At 43.5% G+C, this 24,868-nt stretch overlaps 4 protein-coding genes across 17 annotated transcripts; 1 reads left to right on the top strand and 3 right to left on the bottom strand.

Annotated features, from left to right (window-relative positions):
* Positions 1-3,817: 3,817 nt before the first annotated feature.
* LOC100272725 (uncharacterized) lies at positions 3,818-5,030 on the bottom strand. The gene has a single exon (NM_001147178.2). The coding sequence runs from the start codon at positions 4,911-4,913 to the stop codon at positions 4,383-4,385; it is 531 nt and encodes a 176-aa protein (NP_001140650.1). The 5' UTR covers positions 4,914-5,030; the 3' UTR covers positions 3,818-4,382.
* Positions 5,031-7,123: 2,093 nt separating this feature from the next.
* LOC100383360 (RNA binding (RRM/RBD/RNP motifs) family protein) lies at positions 7,124-17,283 on the bottom strand. Of its 10 annotated transcripts, none has more exons than XR_552746.2 (10): positions 16,791-17,283; positions 15,209-15,309; positions 13,777-14,155; positions 12,034-12,939; positions 11,438-11,489; positions 10,670-10,737; positions 10,480-10,586; positions 8,584-8,671; positions 7,692-8,346; positions 7,124-7,308 (listed from the first exon to the last, which is right to left on the bottom strand). XR_552746.2 is itself a non-coding variant. In XM_035959431.1 (10 exons), the coding sequence occupies exons 3-10, from the start codon at positions 14,398-14,400 to the stop codon at positions 8,080-8,082; spliced, it is 1,962 nt and encodes a 653-aa protein (XP_035815324.1). In that variant the 5' UTR covers positions 14,401-14,448; positions 15,209-15,314; positions 16,791-17,283; the 3' UTR covers positions 7,129-8,079. The 10 variants fall into 10 exon arrangements, 8 of the variants coding, with proteins under 8 accessions (XP_035815324.1, XP_035815328.1, XP_008644789.1 ...); XR_002262427.2 differs by having other exon boundaries at positions 12,046-12,939; positions 16,791-17,230; XM_035959431.1 differs by adding an exon at positions 14,306-14,448 and having other exon boundaries at positions 7,129-8,346; positions 15,209-15,314.
* Positions 17,284-19,937: 2,654 nt separating this feature from the next.
* On the top strand, positions 19,938-21,014 carry LOC100282049 (thylakoid lumenal 19 kDa protein). The gene has a single exon (NM_001154962.1). The coding sequence runs from the start codon at positions 20,003-20,005 to the stop codon at positions 20,774-20,776; it is 774 nt and encodes a 257-aa protein (NP_001148434.1). The 5' UTR covers positions 19,938-20,002; the 3' UTR covers positions 20,777-21,014.
* Positions 20,939-24,066, bottom strand: LOC100384402 (P-loop containing nucleoside triphosphate hydrolase superfamily protein). Of its 5 annotated transcripts, none has more exons than XM_008648111.3 (6): positions 23,617-24,066; positions 23,078-23,325; positions 22,730-22,988; positions 21,757-21,936; positions 21,427-21,582; positions 20,939-21,341 (listed from the first exon to the last, which is right to left on the bottom strand). In XM_008648111.3, the coding sequence occupies exons 1-6, from the start codon at positions 23,695-23,697 to the stop codon at positions 21,171-21,173; spliced, it is 1,095 nt and encodes a 364-aa protein (XP_008646333.1). In that variant the 5' UTR covers positions 23,698-24,066; the 3' UTR covers positions 20,939-21,170.
* Positions 24,067-24,868: the final 802 nt, after the last annotated feature.

Here is a 24,868-nt window from a genome sequence, read left to right as displayed (position 1 = left end):
GAACAATCTTTCTATATTGCATACCATACTACCCATTCTAAAAAACAAGTAAATAATTGCCCATTTTAAGTAATTAATTAAAGGGTTGCTTGAATGCAACTTAATATTTAACACATTAGGTCTGTTTTTAGATAATCTATGGCCAAACTTTTTTTGAATCCTAGGCATGTTGCAGCGATGAGAGTTATCTAGAAAGGCTTGTCTCAGTTAATCCCTTACTTCGACCCTACTGATGGGGAGCCTCTGACGCCGTATGTGCACTATGGGACTTCATTCTCTCTGGTTATGCAAAGAAAAACAATGTTAATACTTCTGCACTAACACAATCTGAAATGCGAGATGTCATCCTTGGCGCTGAATTTCTCCACCATCACAGTAGAGGCAACAAATTGGTGAAATTGAGAAATAGGTAAAGCATAAAAATTTTCCTCTGTATTTTTGTTTTTGTTTTCAGAGATACTTTTGTCAGTTTGCTCACTCTTGATTTTACCTTGTTTTGCAGTCAAGAGAGATAATGATCCATTACAAGCATAGAAAAGATGGAGATTATGATTCTAGGTTATTACCAGTTTCAACGATGAACTCAAACATATCATAGAACTAGGTAAATTATTTTCGTTCAGCGTTATCTGTAATTATGCATACCAATAATACACAATTCCTAATAATTATAGGTCCTACATAGGACCTACTGTTAAGGTCAAAAGGGAGGAGAAGAGATTGTACAATTAAGAAAGCATCTTGCCGATTACTCTACGAAGGTAAAATAATTTTTATATGTAAAGGTCCCTTTACTGTATTTTCCTTCTTGAGCTTCTGTTGAACCTAAACAACTCCTGATAGGAATCACAAATACTCAAGGATAAATACAAGTTAAGGACTATTTTTGGGCTCCAAGCTACAACTACCCTCCCCAACCCTATTCTGAATCCAAGAACTGCACTGGTGGCCATGGGGAAGAAGGGCATTGCCAACCCACATGCTAAGAAGCTAGCTAAGCAGCACATGGTGGACCTTGCCAAGGTTACTGGCACCAGGACATATGATCGAATTACGCTGACAAGTATTGAGGCGGCTGCCGGAATCCAGCCAAAGTCTGAGCCCGCTCCTGGTGGTGTTCATGGGTATTACAATCTTGTAGAAGATAAATATGATATACTATGTGGTCCAAGATTTTAGGTTTTAGAATTAGTTTTCGAGCTGTTCACACCACTATTTTGTTGGTAAAATGAAGCCTTCAATGAAATGGATGGTTGCTCACTTCTATTTTTACTGTTCTCGCAAATCCAATTTCCACTTGTATGAATGACCAAGCGATGATGTTATCGCAGCTGGTGTGGCGTGAGCCTACAATTTCACTGTAGTTATGAAAACTGATCAGTCAATGATGATGAATCATATGAGACTTTTTTTACTTCAGCACATTCTTTGGTAGGGGACGATTTTGCATGAGGTGTTATGAACCGCAGGCGGAGGTGACCAGTGGGAGCATTTGCGTATTAAAGTGCACTGCACTACAATACTTGTTTGTGGATGTTGAGCGTTTACTTTAGCTTAATCAATCTTGTAGTTTTTTTAATGTTACTTTGTCGTCCATGCAAGAGGATCTCCATCATGTTTCGCAAGTTGGGAGCCGCCAAGCATCTGTTCGGTTTCGTGTAGAACTTCACGCTCCTTCCTATCCCGAATACTTATATCCTTATCAGGATGATGGTGCCTAGCAACAACGATAGCCTGTCATCAACCTAGACGAGTAGCCATAGATCTCCCTCAACAATTTATGTGTCGTCGCAATGCACGAGCACCTACCTAGTTTAGTTTGAATTGTAGTCCTAAACTTACATTTGATTCGAGGAGTGCTAAAGAAAGCGTATTTGTTTAGTTAAACAGACGAGAGGAAAGAGTTCGAATCCGAACGCTTATGGTCTACTACAGTAACTGGCAGCTTTCAACTCATGCTACTCATCATTAAATGTATGCGTTGCTCATTGTAACGCAACAGACGATTGACTTGCTTAAAATAAATTAGAATCGGCAAAGCGTCATTGCACTGTCTTGGGAATGGAAAAGAAAATGTGTCATTGGCAACCTGTCATCTTGAGGAGAAAAAAAAGAGTAAATGGCATGTTGACTTGACTTTAATCCGGTGTTTTTGTCTCTATAGATTATAGTTGCAGCAGTCAAACAACTGACTTTAATATGAAGCGAGCAACAATTTGTTGATATATCCGGCTAGGTAGAAATGATTTAATCTTTGAACAGAAACTTTCTATATCTCCTTTGCAGATCATTTTTTACTGTAGCACATTGGCTTTGCACATGAGCTGTGGTACAGAAGCAGAATATGTGCAATTTTTCGGTAATGGTTACGGCTCAAGTGGCCAAGAAGTTTTTTTCTCGAGAGCATGGCTCGTGGTCTAGTTTTCGGATTGATAAGCACTAGTGTGTGCGCGTGTGGGTTTCGTTTATGGCTGTGTGCCCGTGTGTACAGAGGCCAAAAGTGAATTTTAAGGATTTGTATCACCTCAATGTAATGTATTTGAATAAATAAAAATCATTCTCTTTTCAAAAAAATGTATAATGGGCCGGAACGACCGCACTTAGGAATGGTAATGGATTACGATTCAAATATTTCTTTTACGATTCATTTGAGGCTTCAATTAATTTTAGCTCAAAAATGAATAGAAATAGAGTCTGATAGTATCCTAATATTACTTAATATTTAAAATTGATAGTGTAAAATTTAGAGCCCATTACTATCTCTAATTTTGTGCGCATCTCTTTTGGGGTGGTAGCTATAAATTTGAATCGGTACCGGAGGTTTACAAGGGGCGGGCTCGGGAAAACGGGTACCAAACTGTTAGAACAAATCTAATATTTTAAAATATATATATAACTTGTTAAAACAAATATAAAATTATAAATAGATATGTATAAAATTTGATACAAATTTTTTTCTTGTCTTATCAAGCATATCATTACAGATAAAAATAAAACTTCGGGTACATTGTTTTTATACAATATTTACTCTCTACAAGAAGAAAAAAGGTGAAAAAAATCTACGTGTTTTCCTTGGACATTGCTGCTGCGTCGTATCACTCCGAGCTTGTGCAACAGCGCGGCCTGCTGGGCCTCTGGCTCTCTGGGAGAGCAGTTGACAAGGGCCGGGGTTGGGGCGCTTTTGGGCCGAGACTCCAAAGCCCGTACGAGTCGCTTACGCTGTTTTCTAGCGGCATTCAAGCCTCTCTTTTTTTTTTCCTTCTCCCCAGTGGCCCCTGGTCGACCTATTCTACTAGTCAACAAGAGCCACCGTCTCCCACTCTCCCACTAGCGGTATCGGTCGCCGTCAAAAAACGGCGGGGGGAGAGAGAGAGATGGGACAGCGAACCCGGGGACCGGCCCCGGCCAGCAGCCAGACGCGACCAAGGACGGACGGACCGGTCGACGCCACGACGGGGCGGAGGCGGTGCGATCGAGCATCACGGGGCCGTCTCCGTCTCCCGCCGGGAAGAAGAGGAGAAAGGCCCCCTCGCTCCCTGGCCTCGCGTCCCGCTCCGGTCCAGCCTGGGCCGCGTGTTCTTGCCTGTGTCTGGATGCTCACCAAGATTATTGGGTGGAGGACCTTTTTTTTTCCAGCTCGAGTGGTACAGCTTTGAGCTCTCTCTCTGTCGTCTGGCTCTACGATATGTAAAATAATAATTTAGGTCGGCTACTCTCCTAGCAGCTGGTGAGCTGATCCATCCATCCATCCAACCAACCATGATGGTGTGGTAGAGCACACCGCACCGGTCACCACCACAACACAAGAGCAAACACAAACACGAATGAAATGGGTAGTATTATAGCTGTCATGGCACACCATATAAACATTTTCAATTTCGTTTTATACAAAGATATATAAAAAAAATTCAACAGGAATTTGTGATTCGCAGCAGGACAAGAGCACACCGAACCGAACCGAACCATATCGCTTCCACCAGCCACCACCACCACCGCTACAAACAACAACAACAACGTTATCATCGCACTATTCTTTTCGTCTTCATTCTCTCTCCCCTCTCTTTTTCGACGCTTCTCGTCGATCGTCGTCCTCGTAGACGGAATAATTTTCTAGAACAGCATGGCGATCAACACATAACCAACACCCTCCAAGGACGGATCGATCGGTGACCATCAAATCATTTTTCCCCCTCGCAATAAAAATAGATGACAGCAAGAAGAAAAGGAGAGGACAATCAAAGAGGGAGAGGAGGAGAGGAAGGGGGGACGGACTATAGAGGGCGATGAGGACCGGCGACGGATCTCGGCGCCCATCACCGCGTGTGCGTGTGTGTGCCCGCCCCTAGCTAGCTAGCTAGCTCCTCCGGCCGGATCCGAGACGCCTAGAACCTAACGATCTTGGCGGCGCGCACGACGGGGTTGTCCCTGGCGATGGCGTCGCGGCCGGCGGCCCTGTAGTCGAAGCAGCAGTCGTGGCGGTCCGAGTAGCGGTGCGCGCCGCAGAAGAGGTCTCCGCAGCGGCAGCGGAAGCCCGTGAGCCCCACCCGCTTGCGGCAGGTCTGGCACCGGCGGACGGACGAGGACGACGCCGGAGCCGGAGCCGGAGCTGACGCCCGGGCCGGCCTGGGCGGTTCCTCCGTGGGCCCGGACGCCGCCGGCGCACGCGGCCTCGGATTTTGCTGCTGCTGCTGCTCGTCGAACTGGAGCACCGCCGGCGACGAGGAGGAGGAGGAGGGCGGCGGCGGCGAGACGGAGGCGGAGGCGGAGGAGGAAGCCGTGGCGGCCAGGAAGCAGGCCTGGCAGAGGTTGTTGGTGGCCGGGTTGCCCGGGAAGCCGCAGCTGTTGGCGCACAGCGTGAGCTCCGGCGCGCGCAGCTCCGTCGGCTCCTCCACCTTCTTGTCGCGCTGAGCCATGGGAGAGGAGACGAGAGGGGAAAGTGAAGCCCGGCACACGGCAGCGAGGAGCCCTCTCTGTGCGGAGACGAGGGGGGGAGGCGAGGGGAGAAGCTGCCGCACGGCTGGCCTGAGCTGGTGGGGGCTGGGGAGGAGGGGAAGGCCTTTTATCGCGGGGAGGGAGGAGACGGGCGGCGTACGCGTTCTCCGGGCCGACGCGCGACAGCGACGTGCGGTGCGGTGCGCCCGCCCACCCCTGGCCCCTGGGTACGGCGTTGGGACGGCGGGGGGGGGGGGGGGGGGGGGGGGGGAGGAGTAATCTTGTGTGCCTGTCAGCAAGCCTGTAATGTGGTGGAATGGAACTTTGATCTTTGTGCTAGCTGGCTGTGCCTCGGCGGATTCGCATTTAGTCGACGCCGGCCGCCGCCCAGGCCCAAATGCTCCTCCCTCTCCCTCCCCACCCATCCATCCACTGCGCACGTGACCGCTGTTGACGGTTTTTTTTTTTTTTTTTGTGTTGTCGGTCGGTTCGTAGGAAGGAGTACGCAACTTTACTACTCGTGTCGTGGCTACGGCGCACGGCGGCGGCTGCGCGGGCTACGTAACGGCAAGCTTCTCTGTGTCTGTCACGCAAGAGGGCGAGGAGAGAGGACCCTACGCCAGAGAGACCAAATCCAAGGTGATATTGTTTTCAATGTCCCGGAGCCGCGACGCATGCGGCAACTACGACCACCCTGTTGGCCGCCACAAGGGGGAAGAATCGTCGTCTCTTTTTTTTTCTTTCCTTCCCATCCCTCGCCTTCAGCAGCAGCTAATCCATTCGCTAAAAAAACAAGATCAGCTGCTAATCATGGTCCCATTCGCTAAAAAAACAAGATCACCTGGGTACAACCTACTTGAGAGAGCACAAACAGCGTGGAGTTACAAACGCTACTAATAATTTTTTAGTCAAAATTAATAAAGCTTGACCAGCGCAATATTTAAAAAACAGTGAGTATATATAAGATATTCATTGTATTGTGTTTTTTAGGGACAAGGAGGTGTTGAGAAAAACCAGCGTTTGGTGTTGACCCTCGATATTTTTCCTGGCAAGCGTACCCCGTCAAACCTCGAGAGAAAGAAGGGCCCGTCGAAGCCGAATGTACCATGCCTTGCCTGGGATGCTGCCGTGTCCATGACACTACTTTATCACCATGATGCAACTGGATTATCTTTTAAGACGCACACAAGGCACCTCCAGCGTAATCTATGCTCCCGTGATGGCAGGCACACACAAGGCTGACGCTCGGCTGCGCTGGAGAGCCACTACTATCTGCGTGCGGTTTTTCCTCACCCGAAGGCGGCTAATGCTAGTGCAAGACGCAACACACTTCACGTGCTTAGTGCAGGAACTTTCCACGGTTCAGGATATGCGCAAGCGTTACCCCTAAATTTTTCCTCATATATCACTTTTTTGGGTCAGATCATCAACATTTCACCTCTATGTTTTCATCTCCCACTTTTTTGGGTCACATCATCAACATTTCACCCATATGTTTTCATCTCCCGCAGCGGTTCCCCCTATACTCCACTACAACTATAAAATATTATTTTCTATATCTACTACTAATTTTTTTATCTACTAACAATTACTCGTGGCCCCACAGCACAGTGCTGTAGGAGGTGAATAGTGATCCCTTGATTTGAGAGACTCCCGCGCCCACCCCTACAGCTGCAGCGCGTAGAGGCCCACACCTGCAGCGCGTAGAGGGCCCCTACGCAGGGGAGAGGGCGCGGTAGCGTTAAACGTTGCAGATAGTCTCAGCACTACGCCCGCCGCGAGCTGAGGAGAGGGGCGTTAAACGTTGCAGATAGTCTCAGCACTACGCCCGCCGCGAGCTGAGGAGAGGGCGCGGTAGCGTTAAACGTTGCAGATAGTCTCAGCACTACGCCCGCCGCGAGCTGAGGGACCTTGTGGACGGGGCGGCGTCTCTCGTACGGTTTTCTTTTAGATATAAATTGATAACTGCAGATGCTTGGCTACAGCTAGACTACGTAGCAACCTACCTATACATCGCGCACATATCAAGTACATCCTGTGTCCATATCCATATATACATTTATAAACCTAAAGTGACTAGAATACTTGAGAGTACATAAATGCATAACGGTTGCTCCTACGCAACCATACCCGCACCCATCCGAGAACCAAAGATGTTTACCACATAAAGCATTGTGATTCCAAGGAAACAAGACAGAAGAAAAAGGCCATTTTTTGCCTTTTTAGAGTTAATATAAGCTTCCAACAAATTACTTTTCCCAAAGCATGCACCATTAGTCAGTAAACTAATGGCCAGATATATACAAGTCCTCCCCGCAAAAAAAGATATATACAAGTCCTCCAACGACGAGCAGTGTCAACCCACATGATGAGTAGCTGCATCATTGAATGAAAAGCATATAATGTGCAAGAAAGATTCGGACAGGCAGGCCAACCCATAAATATACAAGAACCTTGGTAAGACATCGCGAGTATAAACTGCATTCTCATCAGACAGTAAACTGGATTTTGTAAGTCAGGCAGCACGGTGAATCTAATTATAAACCACACGGAAGAATCATTGTTAAACTGTTTGACAACAAATTGAATGTCCAACTAAAAATCAACAATCAGTACAATAAATAACAGTTCATGGAGTAAAAAAAACAGAAGAAGACACATCATTTGTGTTGGCTTTTTTTTTCTTTTCAGGTTGGGAAAGAGATTGATTCAGATAAGGGTACAGATTGATAGGTTACTTCTATACAGTTGAGGCTTACCTCGTCCAAAATCTGCCCATCTTGTTCTACTGATAAGCATCTTCCATCCAACACAACCCAAATGTTGTGATTATTTCGAATGTGAATCCTTTTTTCAGATAGCTGGAGTCCACAGAAAATTGCTCAGGCTGTCATCCTACTCGCATATGGCAAAGACGACCCAATCCGGTTACCAGAATGATAAGCCATATCCTAATGCCAAACTCCCCCTCTTTTTTTCCTTAAGTTTTAGTTGTTGTTTTTTTTGTATTTTCATGTTTTTTCGGACTTTTGTTTTACGCTGCATCAGGAAGGAACAATCTTCTCAGCTTGCTTTCCATATTCAGCCATTAGGGGCGACGAGTAACATACCATTCAGTTCTCATTATATCAGCTATAGTATGCTCCCCTATGTTGCCGGCGGGAGGACCTGTTCACAGGAAAATGGCACACTCATGTCATTTTTCGCACCTGCACTTGAATCAGTGCCTGAAGGCTCCCGTTTCCACTGTAAACTTCTAGCGCCAGCTTTCATCGGAGCACGCCCTCTAAAGGAACCACCGGGGTGAACAGCTCTTGGGTATGCCATCCTACCATGCCTACCATATAATGATGATCGTCCAATACCAGGCCAACCATAAAAATGAGCTGCTTCATGAGAACTTCGTCGAACAACCTACATTAGAAGGAAAAGCAACACAGACCTCACCTTAGTCATTACTTTCTGGGAATCTAAAACTACGGTGAACAGAGCAATAAGATGCCAGTATAAGAATATAAAACAAAACCCATTAAAAGAACTATCATCCATATTAAACCTCTACTTGAATACCATGTTAGACAATACCATGTCTATTGGTAGAGAAGTGAAATGTAGTCTAAAAAAAGTTCAAAAGATAAAGAATAATCATACCTTGAGAATACGAGTCATAAATGATGTGCCATTCAACGACAACGCTCGTTCAGCTGATTCTTTGTGTAAGAACTCTACATAGGCAGACCTGTATGATAGCAAGGACTCATTGAGTTCTCTTCAAAAAACATACAAATATTCCTGAGTTCAGAATTAAGTCCCTATGTTATTTCTGCATCAATTGCAGTCATATTCAACCATAATTCAGCTCAAAAACATCAATTCAAGAATTCAAACTTGAACTGCACAAATTACATCTGCTAAAAGCAATCAAATGGAGGGGCTTATGTAATATAAGTATAACCAATTATTATAAATTTAATGTTCATTGAAACATTAAGAAGTTTAGTGTAGTGTACTGGTGCAATCTGTTTTGACAGGGATGCTGATTTACAGTGCTATGGCTGTGGACCCGCCTTCTGCTACTTTGAAAGACATTGATAAAATTAGAAGAGAGTTCCTTTGGCGTGGTCGTAAAAATGCCATGGGTGGACATTGTGCAGTGGCCTGGGGTAGAGTGTGCAGACCTCACGAGCTTGGTGGGTTGGGTATTTTCAGCATCACTGAACTGAGTTGAGCTCTTAAAATGTGTTGGGCTTGGCTGCAAAAAACTGAGCCAGGTCGGCCCTGGTCATCCCTGCCTCTTCATATCCCGAGAAAAATTCGAGAGTTTCTACAAGTGGCCTTGTATTCTGAGATAGGAAGTGGAGCCTCTACCCTTTTCTGGAGTGATCGATGGTTGGGTGGGCAGCGGATTGTGGATATCGCTCCCCGACTTTTTGAGACCATTCCTAAGAAGCTGATTAACAAAAGGACAGTTCAGGAGGCGATCGAAGATCATTTCTGGATTAATGATATTCCTGGGAGTTTATCTGTTGGTGCACTTGCAGACTTTCTGCGCCTTTGGGGATCTGGTGGCCCAAGTTGATCTTTACCCTGAAAAGGAGGACAAGCATATTTTTCGGTTAAAGCTGCTTATGAGGGGCTCTTCCTTGGTTCTGTGGAGTTCGAACCATTCGAGCGGATTTGGAAAACTTGGGCTCCGCCCAAATGTCGATTCTTCTTGTGGTTGGTGGCTCACAAGAAATGTTGGACGGCAGATAGAATTGAGAAGCGAGGGCTGGATCATCCGGAAAGATGTCCTTTGTGTGATCAGGAGAGGGAGACAATTGACCATCTGCTTGTGAATTGCGTCTTCTCAAGAGAATGATGGTTCCTCCTTCTTAGGCAATTCGGGCTGCAGGGTTTGGCTCCCCAACCAACGAATATTAATTTTATGGAGTGGTGGCATCAAGCAAAAGAAGCTATTCAGGGGTCCTTCAGAGATGGCCTAAACTCCCTCATTATTCTGGGTGCTTGGATTTTATGGAATCACCGGAACAAATGCATCTTTGATGGCCTTTCCCCTAATATTGCTAATTTCCTAATCCAAATTGGGGATGAGCGCCGTCTGTGGGAGACTGCTGGGGCCAAGGGGCTGACCTCCCTTGTTGCTTCCCTCTCACATGTGGGCTAGAGTTTTATAGATGAGTCAGTCTATGTTAGTTTTCGTTTAGGCCGCCGTAAGGCGTCAGTTGTACCCCGATCTATTTTAGACCTTGTTTCTTTCTTCTTTTAATATAATGATACACAGCTCTCCTGCGTGTTCAAGAAAAAAAATGTCCTGACAGATAGCATTCACATTTGTGGCCATTGGGAAATTATCTACTGTTAAGTTTAAGCACCTATAACTTGCAAACATTTTCCCACCACGAACAAACCAAATTTCATTACATTTAAGCAACAAAATTACAGGAGTTCAACATAAATCTTTCTCTTGTACAGGTAAAATAAACAGCATGATACAAATCTTATCTCAGCTAATAATAAGCATTAAAAAGTTAAAATTAAGCTGACCCTGTTGGCTGACCCGTTGCAGCATTAGTGACAATGACTACTTTCAGTACTGCACCAAACTTGTTGAAATGGCGAGATAATGAGTCCTTGGTGGCAGCAAAGTGAACCTTCAAATAATTTGACAGAGGTGAATAAAATAATTATTTGGCACAAAATAATATAAAGGTGATGAGAGTATATAAATACCCACATTGCTAACATAAAGTGTTCTCGAATCTGCATCCACTGTCGGATGTGATGTGCTATATGAAACCGGAACTACAAAGACAAGATATATTATACCAAGCGATCAATGACAGTCTTCAAGATTAACCCATTCCTATTTATGATTGATTGTAATAATGACTTGCGCAGTGCATCAACATATCTCAATATATCACAAAGGCAACAGATCCTTACAAATTTTGCTGTACTAGTAAGTAGTAACTGCACATTTTTTTTCTTAGGTAAGGGATAAACCGAGGCTAAGTCTTTCTCCCACAAATGCGAAGAGGCCGCTTCGAACGCACAACCTGGTGATTCATTGAGACAGCTCTCACCACTGTACCAGGCCTGCCCTTCTAATCCCATGCAAGTTGGGATATGGTAAAATAAATATGGTGGGCTGACTAGTGTATTACTGCATGTATCAATGTTTTAACAATTATTGAAGAAAAGGAAGGACACAAAACCAACAGGAACGATCAGATATAGTCAACCGGACAGAAGATTGGCATGTGTCAATATGAACAGATCAGCAGATGAAAGGTAATAACATAAGTGGATTTAGGGGTGGTAATGGGCTCTAAACTTTACACTATAAAATTCAAGGATCGGATTGGATTAGGATCGGGCTCTATTTCTATTCAATTTTGAACTAAAATTAATTAAGGGCTCAAACAAATTGTAAAGAAACCATTTGGATCACGATCCATTACCACCCTTAAGTGAATCTTATATCGGTAGATATGTGACATACCAGATGGTGCAGACCGCTGAGAATCCTTTTGAACTTCTGCATGGCCTAATTCCTGAATGAAAGTTGACACCAGTCAGAAGCAAATTTACTCAAGGATTATCCCATAGTTAGGGCATACACCCACGAGACAAGACAAATGATCATAGGAAATAGACAAGAAAACCAATGAGCATCATAATCAACAAGATGTGTGGAAGAAGACATGATGTGCCATTTTGTTAATGGCTGAGAGCATATACAGCAGTAATAGGAGATGCCAACAACTGTTTTTTTTCATCCTTTTTTTTACTGGAAGCAAATGCAAATAAGCATTCACAGGCAGTTATCATCAAGAGAAGGCAGAATAGAAAGATCCATGCCCCAACTGCTCTGCCATTTATTCAAGTAGCATATAAGTGTAACTATTATTTATCAAGGAAAGACTACAATATTGCCTTAGGACTTGATTATGAACTGTAAAAATCTAGTCACAAATCAAAAGGACATCTGGTAGAAACCTTAACCATATATAATACAAACCTAACCAAAATGCAAAAGAATGGGTGACTCAATATGTAGGAAGAAATTTAAGTACCAAACTTGTTTTTTCAACATACATGGCTGCTTACTTTGGTATTGGTAGCCACACTTGTGGCATTTGAATTCATGGGTGCAACATAAGGCTTCTCCACAACATGAACATCTTTTGGTGTTTCATAACTGGGAGGTTCCACCATATTTACATCAACAGAAATAGACACAGCTTTACTTGTTGTATTTGTTAATGAAGGGACAGGTTGCTCCTCGTGATTCACACTTGAAGGCCTTATTGCATCGGTCTCTAGTTCAACACTGCATTGTGCCGATACAGTTTTCTTCTCTGCAAATGATGAGAAAGTATCTTCATGTGAAATAGAAGTTTGGTATCTTGTAACCCCCTCATCTCGGTCCACATCATCTTCAGAGCCCGAATCAACATTCATTCCTGCTACCCTATCAGCCATGGTTAGCTCTCTATATTCCTCTTCAGATTCCTCATTATTAACATATCGATCAGAACCATGTTCATTTGCGGTCGTAACTGGCTCAAAATCAGCATAATCTCTCTTCTCTTCACGAGAACGAGATGGTTGTTTCACAACATTCCCTTGACCCAATCGCTTGAAAACACTTCCAGTAGATCTAGCCTTTGTAGAATCTGCAGCAGCTTCCGCTGCAGCTCTAAGAGCTAAAGCAGCTCCTTGTACCTGTAGCATTGGTCTAGTTCTTTCTGATCTTCTGTCACTCGAGTTATCTTGAGATCTTTCTGATCTTCTATCGTTCAGGTAGTCCTGAGATTTTTCTGATCTCCTATCACGCATGTTCTCTGCAGAAGTAGTGGCAACCACAGAGCGCAGACGCTTGGATGCTGGTTCAGCAGAGGTGCTGGCTGGCTGTACAGCTTTTACTGCATCTCGAACAGCAAACTGTAGAAGACGACGGGAAGCACCACCACCAAGCATGGGGCGTGATGAGGTGTCTCTCTGTTAACAAAGAAAACAAGCTGATTTTATAAGTCATAGTACCTAAAAAGTCAAATTAGGTTTTTGAAGTAAGAAGTAATAGAATATAACAGAGGGAAAATATGTGAGTGGACCAACGAAGGGCTTAGAGAGATTCACTATGATGCTCACCCCTTAGCGGTCAGCAGTTCAAAGTTCAAACAAGCAAATTCTTTATCCAAACTTGATACTCCCTCCATTCCAAATTATAGGTCATTCTGGCTTTTCTGGATACATAACTGTTACTATGTATCTAGCCATAGAATATAAATCTAGACACATAAGAAAAACCCAGAACGACTTATAAGTGGAACGGAGGGAGTACAAAATATTCACAAAAATTCTAAAAAAATAAACTAAATGGACTGCCTACTCAGATAGTTCTCCAAATTACAAACTAACATGATAGACAAGCTTTGTCGGTTGTTTCTAACCGAAGAAACTCCAGCATTCTTACTGAATATGAGCTGTCCAAACTCCAAACTCACATTACACTTCCATGATGGACAAACATTTGGTTCGTCGGTTGCCAATAAATAATTAAATATTGGTAGGGACTTAATTGTTGGAAAATGGTAACTAATAAATAATTGGTAGGGAGTTAATTGCATAAAATGGTAATGCTATAGTTTACACCACATATTTGCAAGTTGCAACTAATTTAGAGCTAACAGAGTCTTGTCAAGTCCGTTCTGGGAAAATATAGACAAACATTTAGGCATAGCGTGCGCGTGCGCGCGCGCGCGTGTGTGTGCGCGCGCGCGTGTCTGTGAAAGCACAGTGTTCCCTAACTTGCCAGTAATAGGTAATACATCACACCTTTGCTTGTTGTGGTTCATCATCCCTGTCACGCTTTCTGCCATTCTGTTGTTTTGATGAAGGGTATCGTATTTCATTGGACTTTTGAGATTTTTTCTCTTCCCCGTGAAGAATATCAGTTAGTACATTTCGAAGTGGAAATTTTTCATTACCCGCCCGACCAATTCCCTTCCATTCCCGCTTATCACGTTTCCTAGTAGTGGCTGCACTTGATTCAATTGGGTGCTCAGAATGAGTTTGACATTTGCTTCTTGGGAACATATCTGATGATTTATCTTTTCCAGATACTTCTTTGGGGGCCTCATCATCCTTAACCACCTGAGTTTGTTCTTGTGCTTGCACATATAAGTGCATATTTAAAGAAAGATGTTCCCACAACCTGCAAAAACAAAACGATATGAGTAGCAGATTCATATAAAATGTGATGAGATAATATGAAAACCAACCAAGAATGTTTTTCTATCTTCTAGCCATACTTGCTGATGCCTATGAATTAGGATGCTGAATTAACTCAGGAGATATGCATTACCATGGACTGCTTGCCAAGAAAAGATAAGAGTACACATTTCTCAGTGCATATGTCAGTTTCAAAAGTAAAAGTAGCTCCGATGTTCTCATTTCCATTTGCTGTTAAGAACTTATAACAGTCTCCACAATGTGATTTCAAATACACTGCATGAATTCAAAAAAAAGTGTGAAAAAGATTCCTTTTGGTTGGATGGGTGAGTGGGGGTGGATGTGGAGGATTCATTCTCATGATTGATGTACTTATCATGAGTGGATTTATCAATGACCTCAATAACAATCACGCTTATAACTTATAAGGACTGATCTAAAATTCTAAATAACAGGTGTTTAGAAGGCATAGGTACCTAGATTCAACTAAACTTTTAAGGTACATACATATTGGGAGCCATTCATGTGGCCTAACTCTAAAGTGTAGTCAATGTTCACTAGGCCCTTGTAGCGTTCACAAATATATAAATACCATAGAATACCTAATGCAAAGTATTTACCAAGCACAAACTTGTCAAAGCCTCTGCTTTCTGCCCATCTACTGTGAAGTCTTTAGGAAACACAACTTTGGCAAAACCTCTGCCTTTTGGTGCCACCACAGTTAGTTGCTAGTTTCATTCTTCATACAGGAAAGGTGCATCGGAGCCTTATTTTATTATTACTCAATATAAACATACTTGTCCGATCATCGAATAGTGAACCAAATACTAGGGCACATACAATGCCGCTTGCCATGTCTATGCTAAAATTAGGGGTGACCATTTACTAACCTTTTACCATTGTATATAGCAATCTTATTAGCGAGTTAGCAATTACAATACAAAAAGTATGTGCATGCAAAATATATCAGGGACTAGATCAGACAGGTGACAAACAAAGAATACAAACAATGGAAATGCGTGCGATCAGTACTAACCAGGAAACGAATACTGCACTATCATCCCCTAGAAATACATGGAGTTCCATACTGGCTTGATCCTTACGTTTTCCATTCTGGAGCATGATAGTAACATAATCCTGCACTTAAGACAGCAACAGAGATCCACTTATTGTTTCCCTTCAAATATCCCAACATGATAAAGTGAAAACTAGGGTAAGATAATGACGATGATTACAAAAGTTGGTACACGGCAATCAAAAGCATTACTCCCTGTAAAACAAAATGCAATGCAGTTTCAGAGTTGTGCACAAGGATTAAGGAAGTTAGTATATTGACCTCGTTGCCCTTTATTATACTGCACTGGAAAACGGGGGTCATTTATTTATGAGAATAATGAATCTATTTAATAAGAGCAAGGAAGGACGAAAAAGAACAAAGATATATAGAACTAGAAGTTCCAGGATGGCATGCATTTCCTGTGACAAGTTAGGAATAATAAAATGACATCTATTTTCAATCAGACAAAGTATGCACGTAAACAATGTAATCCATGTATTGTGGACTTGTGGTGCTTCCTCAGAAAAGATAAATATCGAACTTGGATTGTTTCACCATTCACTAAAACAGGGAAAAACATAACAGCGGACTCTTTCATAGGTCCCTTTGTTCTATCAGTGAAACTGCATACACCACTGTTTGTCTGTTTTGGGCACTGTTGACTAATATTATAAATTTAAGGCTAAAAGTATATGAATAGTGCAATTGTGATGAACGGAAGAGGCACATATGTTAACATGCAAGGATAGTAAACTCACTCAACATTATTATGATATACCATGCTCGAAATAAGTATTACATTTAAGTTGCATCAAAAAGACCGCAGATAACATGCAACACTTGTGAACTGGATAACCAATTTGACGATTGTGATTTGTAATGTACATTTGTAATTTGTTCACCTGTGAAAAAGCTAACTCACAGACAAGCTTGCATGCCCAACTAAAAATATTGACTAGCAGCAACAAGTAAGATCCATTCTACAGTCTGATAAAAAACGGCCATCAAGTAACATGGCAGTTACTGAAGCAGTACAAACTAAGGCATGCTTCAATTAGACAAACACTTCATATTCATCCTGATTTAAAAATCCTCAGTTCGAGAAGAGGCTTCATAAGTATAGTGCACCACAACAATCTAGTGCATATAGTGCACCACCACCAATCCATTACATTTGTTGAACCCACCTATAAACAGTCTGGTGCATAGTGAGCACATTATAAGTTGGGAAAGAAAACAGACAGCAATTAGCCTGAACAAACAGCCATCACATAGTAATAGTTGCAGGCCCACGAGATGTAACGACATTAGATTACTGACTGATTCCAGCAATAGGTGTTATATGCGGGGCGGCACTGAACGAAAACACAGGGCACAGTTGCGTAACTCGCACAAGCCATCTTTAATTCTAACCAGTCCTTTACATACTGTTAAGTGTTAATTGAGTTCGACCAAAAACTTGAAGCTGCAGTCTGCAGAGAACCCCAAGTCCTTGAACAGCCGCAATCAACCGCTAGTACCATAAGCTAACGAGTCGGAGGGCGACGGAAGAAAACCGTACCAGGAGGGTGTCGTCCAGGCCCCTCCTGAACCCGCGCAGCTTCTCCCTCACGAGCTCCCGGAACTGCTTCTCTCCGGCGGCGGTGAATCCGACCTTGAAGGTGCGGGCGTCATCGTCCGCCTCGTCCATCGCGGCGGAGGCTTCCAGAACCCCTCCCCACGCAACCCTAGATCCACCCCGAAGCGGTCCCGGGGCCGAGACGAGTGGGGCCGAAACGAGGGCGGGTGGCGGGCGGCCGCCTTATCCGAACCGCTGCGGGGTCTGGAAAGCTTCGACGGCGTGGCGGAGGGGAATAGACTCGCCGGAAGGCGGCGGTGACGCGTGGAGATTGAGGTGAACGACGGGGCTGGACCGCGAGATGGCAGGCGAGATTTTTTTGAGTTTTTGTTTGGGCTTGTCGTGGGTTTCTCCGTTTCTGTTGCCTTTGCGTGGGTGCCACCAGGTAGGACCGGTGGTTTGGCCACTAAGTTGAGCACGATTTGATGACCGTCGCTGTGATGTTAGTTTCGATTTAATTCGTAGTCGGTTCTCCGTGCGTTGCGACGGCTTACAATAATACCACATAAACTATTTATAAAAAAATTCAAGATTTTTTATTAATTGTCTCTGTTCTCTGTATAATATATTTTTTGATTTTGCTAACTGATGTTATTGTTTACTCCATACAAATATGTCTTGGTAAACACGGTCAATAAAGTGAGCGATTAAAAGAGAGTTCACGACGATTGACTAAATGAACAAAGATTATAAAATGACATAATTCTATCATACAGAGACCAAATAAGAGAAAGTTTGTGAAATCAAGTTTATAAAATAAATCCCATGAAGTCAAACTTATAAAAAAGATAGATCAAAATATAGAGTGATTACTAAAGTCATGCATCAATGAAAATTATATGCGCTCCATATAAATTATGCTACTTCGTAGCAATTACTAACGTTTAAAACCAACAAATAACCTTTCTTTTTGATGTTAGTGTGACAAATCATTGCTGCTACATCCAATTCAGCAACCTCAAACACCATTTAGTCCATTGCGCCAATATGGTCTCATAAACGACCTAATGCTTGCAAGAGCAAAGAACGTCGTGCCGTGCTTGGGCTGTAGTCTCGGCCCGTAGTGCTGGCCCGTCCCGACACGATTATTCAGGCCGGCATGACGTGTCTGTGTCATAGTTGTGGCCCGCGTGCATCTAGCTCATGTCGGGCGTTGTTACGTTGATTTAATTAAATGGATCGACGGGCTAACGGGCTGGCCCGACACAGTTAGCAGGCCGGCATGACGTGTCTGTGTTATAGTTGTGGCCCGCGTGCATCTAGCTCGTGTCGGGCGTTGTTACGCTGATTTAATTAAATAGATCGACGGGCTGGTCCGACACAATTAGCAGGCCGACATGACGTGCTTGTGCCATAATTGTGGCCCGCGTGCATCTGGCCCGTGTCGGGTGTCGTTTGGCATCTATAGACGTGCAGCGGATTAATTTGAAATAGCTATGAGGAGTTATTTGTAGAAAAAATGACGCATGACGACCGTTGAAACTGGTGCTTTAAGTATAGTATAGATATAGATTAGATTCTACTGTTTATATCATATTTTATCTCTATTAATTATAGCTTCAATAGTCCAAACAACTTATTTTAATCTGGAATGAACGGCATGGCTCAACTGATATAGTTATCTCCAATCATTCTCCCTCTTAATAGCAAGAGGGGAGACTCTTTATATTCTTTATAGTCTTTATGAATACCGATTTTTGTAAAAAAACAAATACCCTTCAACAGCTTATTTAAATGGTTATCTAGATATAATCATCTTCTATTTCGGTTTTCTCGCTAACCAAATATAGAAAACGTGAATAACTCTATAGAGTACAAATAAGATGTAGAAAAGTTATTGGGTAATAAATAGATATAGAAAGTAGTTTTTATATAATCGAGTTTCCAAATGATAATTTATAAAGTCTTAGAGATGCTCCAAATACCTTTATTCATACTTTCTATTCATATTTAAGTATCTCATCTCAAATGTTTTAAAATTAAAACACAAACTCATATGGATAATTAACTGATAAATTATTCATTAATCAAGTGTATTTCCGACATACAACATGTTCGCTTAATTATTGATCAAGTGACCTTGTTCTATACTTTGAGCCATAAACGTGTGGCTTAACCTAGGAGCAGTTTCAAGAGACTCTTTGTATTTTTTTAATTATTAGAAATATAGTTCTAATTCTAGTGTAAAAATATAGTTAGCTTCTATTTTGGATCCCCCGCTAGTCAAAAGATAGATAACGAGAATGTATTTGTAAAGCGCAGAAGATTTAAAAATATTGAAGTGTGAAAATATATAGAAACCGATTTTTATGCAATTATGTATTCAATTGATAACTTAGAAAGTGAGCTCTACAAGGGCTCCTGAAAAATTTCTTGCTCTAAGAGTACAACATTTTTTCATGAGAAAGGTAAATCATTTTGCAAATTAAGGGTCCATTTGTTAGCTTTATTATGGTGGAAACTAGTGAATGATCAGATTAAAATTCCTGGCTTAGCATGGTCGTTCATTTTTTTTCTGTATTTGGTCAAGATGAAATTTATTCAGCGGTATACATTGTGTTACTAACAATAGATTGAGAAAACATAGTATGGTTCTCCTTTAATTCCTCGTCAACCAAGCAAATAACTAAGGGAAGTTTAGAAACTCAAATTCACATGTGAATTGAAGGGTATTGTGATGAAAATAAACTAATTTTTCCCTTGATCTTCTCCAATACGTGTTTTCAAATTAGTCCTAAAGAATTTGAGTTGTTAAAGTAGCCCAAGTCATATAAATTTAGGTGTATCAAACTAGCACTAAAAAGGTACATTAATTGAATTTTTCATATGTTCATCTTCCATTTCGCTGTACCCCTAGCATTTTAGCCTTCGGGGGCTTGAAGGCATGCGATTGTTTCCATCTCTCCTTTACACTCCTAAATATTTTTTAATATGTTTGTCAAACTCATATTTAGAATCGTTCAAGATAAAAAAAAACAAATGATTTAAAAATTTGACGAGCGCCAACGTGCCATGTCGACGTCTCTTTGGATAAGCCACGGGCCCACGCGATCTCTGCTATCCTCTCGCGGGTCGCCTCCAACACAAAGCACACGACCACGGACCACCTCGCCGCCACCGCCCCGTCCGCGTGTCACCGACGGTCGACGGCGACCATGCTTCCCTCATTCCTCTCGTGCGTGGCGTCCCCTCTCCTCACCACCGCATGCACCCCGACCGCCTCGTCGCAGCAGGCGGCTGCCGCAGCCCCTCCCCTGCAGTCGCTGAGGCTCCCGCCTCAGCCAGGGAACAACTACAGGCCCGTCGCTACGACGCTGGTGGCTGCGGCCGCGGCGGGGCTCCTGCTGCTGTCCCCGGCGACGGCGCCGTCCCGCGCCGAGGCGGAGTTCACAGTGTACTATGGCACGGCGGCGAGCGCGGCGAACTACGGCGGATACGGCGGGAACGCGAGCAAGAAGGACACGGCGGAGTACGTGTACGACGTGCCGGAGGGGTGGAAGGAGCGGCTGGTGTCCAAGGTGGAGAAGGGCACCAACGGCACGGACTCGGAGTTCTTCAACCCGCGAAAGCGGGCGGAGAAGGAGTACCTGACGTTCCTGTCCGGGATCCGCGCGCTGGCGCCGCTCAGCGCCGTGCTCGACAACCTGGCGCTCTCCGACGTCGGGCTGCTGGACCAGATCTCGTCCGCCGACGACGTGCGCTCCGCCGAGCGCGCCGACGGCGCCGGCCAGGTGTACTACGAGTACGAGGTGGCGGGCGCCAGCGCGCACAGCCTCATATCGGTGACGTGCGCACGGAACAAGCTGTACGCGCACTTCGTCACCGCGCCCAACGCCGAGTGGAGCCGCGACGAGGCCATGCTCCGCCGCTTGCACGAGTCCTTCAAGACCATCCAGCCCGGCGCCCCGCCACCGGCCACGGAGACCTAGCTCCATCTGAGCACGAGCGAGAAACCTACTGAGCGATTCGCGGTGCGTTGTAATTGCTAGTAAAAATCATCAGTTTTGTATAGGCTACTCTGCCTTTTTCCTCAGTTCCTCTGCCACGGAGCTTGGCCTATTCATTTTCAAGTGTAAGTGTAAACTTTGATGTATACACGAATGACTCCAGACAGTTTTGCAAGTTCTTGCATTAGATATCTGATAATCACAAAGGTATTGTTTTTAATCTTTATTCTACAGCTCTAATAGCCTGGATCAAGCATCTCTACCTAACTATTTCTCTCAGTGGCCCATACTTATTTCATCATGGTATCAAAAAAAAAAACCTACGAGGCGCCAGAAGGACAACTCACTATAGCACTATATACATCAGCTAGCCATGTCATCTTCTTGAGCCATTCAAAAAGCTCTCGAACGGTGTGCCCTTCAAAAAATCAGTAACATCTGCCCAGTTATCTATATGATCGCACAATCGTTTTGTGTGGATTTTCACATGTCGACTGAACAGCTTCCTCTTTGGCAATCTGAGAAAATCCAGAACATCCATGAGCATCTGAAGACAGGAACAACAAGCTGGTCAGGAAAATGAGGAGTGTGTTTTAGCCTCAACAGAACGATACGGAACAACAGCGCCTCACCGTGCGATTGCTGACAACATCCTCGTAGTACAGGACAACGTGCCTGGTGTTCTTGAAATTCACCAGAGCATCAGCTGCCAACTTATCAGACCGTTTTAGTTCAGTAATCAATGTTTTTTTGTCAATGGTTGGCTTATATTGAGCAAGGATTTCAGCCTGCACAAAGGGGAAAAAAAGGATCAACAGGATTTTCTTTTACTCGACACACATCTGCACCATTTTAGCAGATAGAAGTTGCAGTCATATATGTTTAATATACTTATGATAGCAAAATATGCATGCTTAAATAAAATCTGACTTAGTTCTGGAACATAAGGGAAAGATGTGCACCTCATGTTTGGAGTGCACATGAGCTTTATGAGTTCCATTCAACTGTTTCATGGCACTATCATGAGCATTTGCTAATATAGAGACGTAACGCCGAAGAAGATTTCTTCTTAGTAGAAAAATTGCGGAAACACCCCTTCGGTTGAAGTATTCAACTATCTCTTGATGGTGCTTCATTAGACCCTATAATTTTCACTAGAATAAGCATATCACTAGATAAAACAGATCAAGGAAGCTGAATATATCTTTGGAAATTAGCCGCACAAACAATCGTGATACAAAGAATAGTTCTATGTGCAAATCATGAAATCAGTAGATCTTTTGAAATAAGCATATATACCAAGAATCACCCTAGATAATGAGTCCTTCAACCTGATCTATAACTTTGTGGCAGAAGTTTCTATAGAACACAAAGGGTCGTATCTATCAGTACCCATTATCTAGAATAAACACCTTCAGTACAACAATCATCTGTGTAAAGTTCAAGCAAACAAGTTTTGAAACCGGAGGGGGGGGGGGGGGTAATGATGGAGAGATGATAAAATCATTGTTTATTTAGTTTAGCTCCGCTCCCTATAGTATTTTAACAGATCGTTTAACACTTGCAGGCAAGCAATTTTCCATGTAAATAAAATTGGCAATCTTGATGGAGACAGTGCATCAAAACTTGATAGTCTTATTTCCTCGGTTTTCAGATAGTCCATAAGTAATCAAACAAAGTTCCACTTAAGGAAACACACAGGTATGTTATAAGAAACGGAACTATGTTGGAATTGCAAGATAATCATGGTATATTCGATTAAGTTTCAAAAAGGAAAAATGTAACAGTAAATACAATTTGTTCCACAATATAAAACTATTCTCGAAGAATGGTTTTAGAGTATAAATAACCAAGATGAAAAATGTTCTGTGAAATCAAATTATCACGTGAGCAAGTTTTTGCTCCACCTGCGAGTGTGATGAATACAAGAATTACCTGATTGAGCATCCATTTCAGCCCCACGGCAGCCGTACATTCGTTCTTAGCAGCACTGCTATACCAATCCAGATTGTACAATCTGTCCAGTGTTTTCGTGATCGCGGTGATATTGCTGCGTCTTTCTTTGACAGAGAAGATCTCTCCATTGGAGCTAATATTAGGATGGCTATTCAACAACGTCTCAACCCATCCACTCCCGGACCTCTGCATTGACAAGATAGCAAAGAACCTAACCCCTGTGCACGCACATTCTTTCCTAACAGACAAAGAACATGCAAGTCAGACACTAACCTGGAAATAAATAGAAAAAGGAAAATCACATGACCCAGTATATATCTTCATTACCTATCATAAGTATTTGGCATCGGGTAGTGCAAGTAAGGGATTTCTGTGTCTGGAATACTGGGATCATGACAAGGCTTCTCCCTTTCCTTTTCTATCAAATTTGTCTGCATCAGCCCGAAAAGCATCCCATTTTGCTTTAGAGACAACGAGAAGATGTACACAGCGACTAACATTATCAGGCCCAATATGCCTATCCATAAGGCCAGTGGGTATCGCTTTGCCGGCTTTGTGCTTACAGCTGCTGTATCCTGCAATTGAAAAAAAAAGGACACTGACATTTCATGAAATGCCACGTGAAGGGACAATGAATTATCATTTGGGGATTCGCTCACAGCAATCAAATTTGGTCTCGTTTCTAATTCAGGCAGATAAATCAACAGGAACATGGAACGGCAAAGTAATTCTTGAGATCCTTTCGCGCGTCTCGTTAGAACAATTAGCAGGATGCTAGCGCGGGTGGCTACTGCTAGCTGGTAATGGTCTCCTAACCACAAACAACGACGGGGAAACAGAAGACCGACAGCGGGGGGCAGAGATACCGTTGGCCTGACGCTAGCGGCGACGCCTCCGAGATCCGCCGCCGCCGCCGCCCTGTCCCGCTCTCTCCCTGCCTCTTGCATCGGAGAATACCATCAGCGACGAGTCCACCCCGCGCTCCAAATCCACCGCAACCCCTCGGTCCAATAGCCCGAGCGCGGGACGCGGGTCGAGGAGTCCCTTCTCATCCTCTCTTTCTCTGTCCGTCCTCCGAGGCGAGAGAGCCGGGCAAAGATGGAGGGGGGACCGCGCGAGGCGGCTCGGCGATGGGTTGGGTAGCCCAAGGCCCGCGGAGGAAGGCGAGCGGCTCGCCGCGGGAATGTAGCATCGATCGGGCCAGAGAAAGCTGGAGCGGGAGTGGAGGAGAACCCCGCCCACCTACTCCGCTCATCTGCTGGGGAGGGTTCCGTTCGCGTTTGTCCTTACGTGGTCGTGGCTGACGGGATGGGGGCAAAAGCAAAACCACAAAACGGAGCGCGATGACGCGCGAAGCGATCGGAACAGTTCATCGGTCGTCACCTACATCAGTCAGTGATGAAGTGTGCAAAGTTTACATATGAACGTGAGACATTTTCTTGGCCACATTGTCCGGAACCTCGACCACATGTAACCCTTTGAATTGAATGGATAACAACGACAACGATCAATATACCACCTCATATTTCAAACTTCATCTTATAAATAATGTAGTATTAAATATAACATCAATCTATATAATATCTCCTATTTCAAACTTTACCGTATAATTTATAATGCAAAACAATATTTTGTACAATTATATACACGATCACGATCCACTGCGGACGGACTTTGATGATCCTTTCGGTCCATATTTTCATAATGATGCTTATATATGTAGACCTCATGTGGTACATCTTCTCGATAAAGATCAGTGTGTATGCACGTATCTTAGTGGTTATCTTATCTTCGGTACCCATTATGGGGACACACAGCCTAGTTCGAACTTGAAAACGTATCCATGGATGCAAGGTGATCAGAAACCAGGTTGTGGATGAGGAAGTAGCCTACCACTTTTCATGTGATACATGCTAGTACGTTTATTTATAAACCTCTTCGAATGTAATTAAGATCAGTTTTTACTTGAAAGAATAAAGATGCATTATATTTCAGGGTGGTTGGAGTAGTAGAGAGTAGATGCTAGAGTGTAGTTCTTTAATACCAGATTTACGTGTGGCTCCTTTAGTCCACGTAAGTGTAACATTGTCTGATCAATAAAATAGAGGATAGGATTGT

The sequence above is a fragment of the Zea mays genome, chromosome 1 (genome assembly GCF_902167145.1).
Source record: "Zea mays cultivar B73 chromosome 1, Zm-B73-REFERENCE-NAM-5.0, whole genome shotgun sequence".
NCBI classification, from domain to species: domain Eukaryota; kingdom Viridiplantae; phylum Streptophyta; class Magnoliopsida; order Poales; family Poaceae; genus Zea; species Zea mays.
This window is presented reverse-complemented; position numbering and strand designations above follow the sequence as displayed.

Bases quoted from the DNA above. Each gene is read 5' to 3' on its own strand.
- LOC100384402 (XM_020538927.2), bottom strand. From the start codon at position 23,463: ATGTTCCTGTTGATTTATCTGCCTGAATTAGAAACGAGACCAAATTTG. The intron at 21,937-22,729 runs GTAATTCTTGTA...TGAAAATTATAG, and splicing joins TGAAATGGATGCTCAATCAG to GGTCTAATGAAGCACCATCA. The intron at 21,342-21,426 runs GTGAGGCGCTGT...TCCTGTCTTCAG, and splicing joins ATGTTGTCAGCAATCGCACG to ATGCTCATGGATGTTCTGGA.
- LOC100383360 (NM_001329235.1), bottom strand. From the start codon at position 16,919: ATGGACGAGGCGGACGATGACGCCCGCACCTTCAAGGTCGGATTCACC. The intron at 15,310-16,790 runs GTACGGTTTTCT...TCTTAAGTGCAG, and splicing joins GCCTGGACGACACCCTCCTG to GATTATGTTACTATCATGCT. The intron at 14,156-15,208 runs GTTAGTACTGAT...TTGTTTTTGCAG, and splicing joins AGTGCAGTATTCGTTTCCTG to GTTGTGGGAACATCTTTCTT.
- LOC100272725 (NM_001147178.2), bottom strand. From the start codon at position 4,913: ATGGCTCAGCGCGACAAGAAGGTGGAGGAGCCGACGGAGCTGCGCGCG.
- LOC100282049 (NM_001154962.1), top strand. From the start codon at position 20,003: ATGCTTCCCTCATTCCTCTCGTGCGTGGCGTCCCCTCTCCTCACCACC.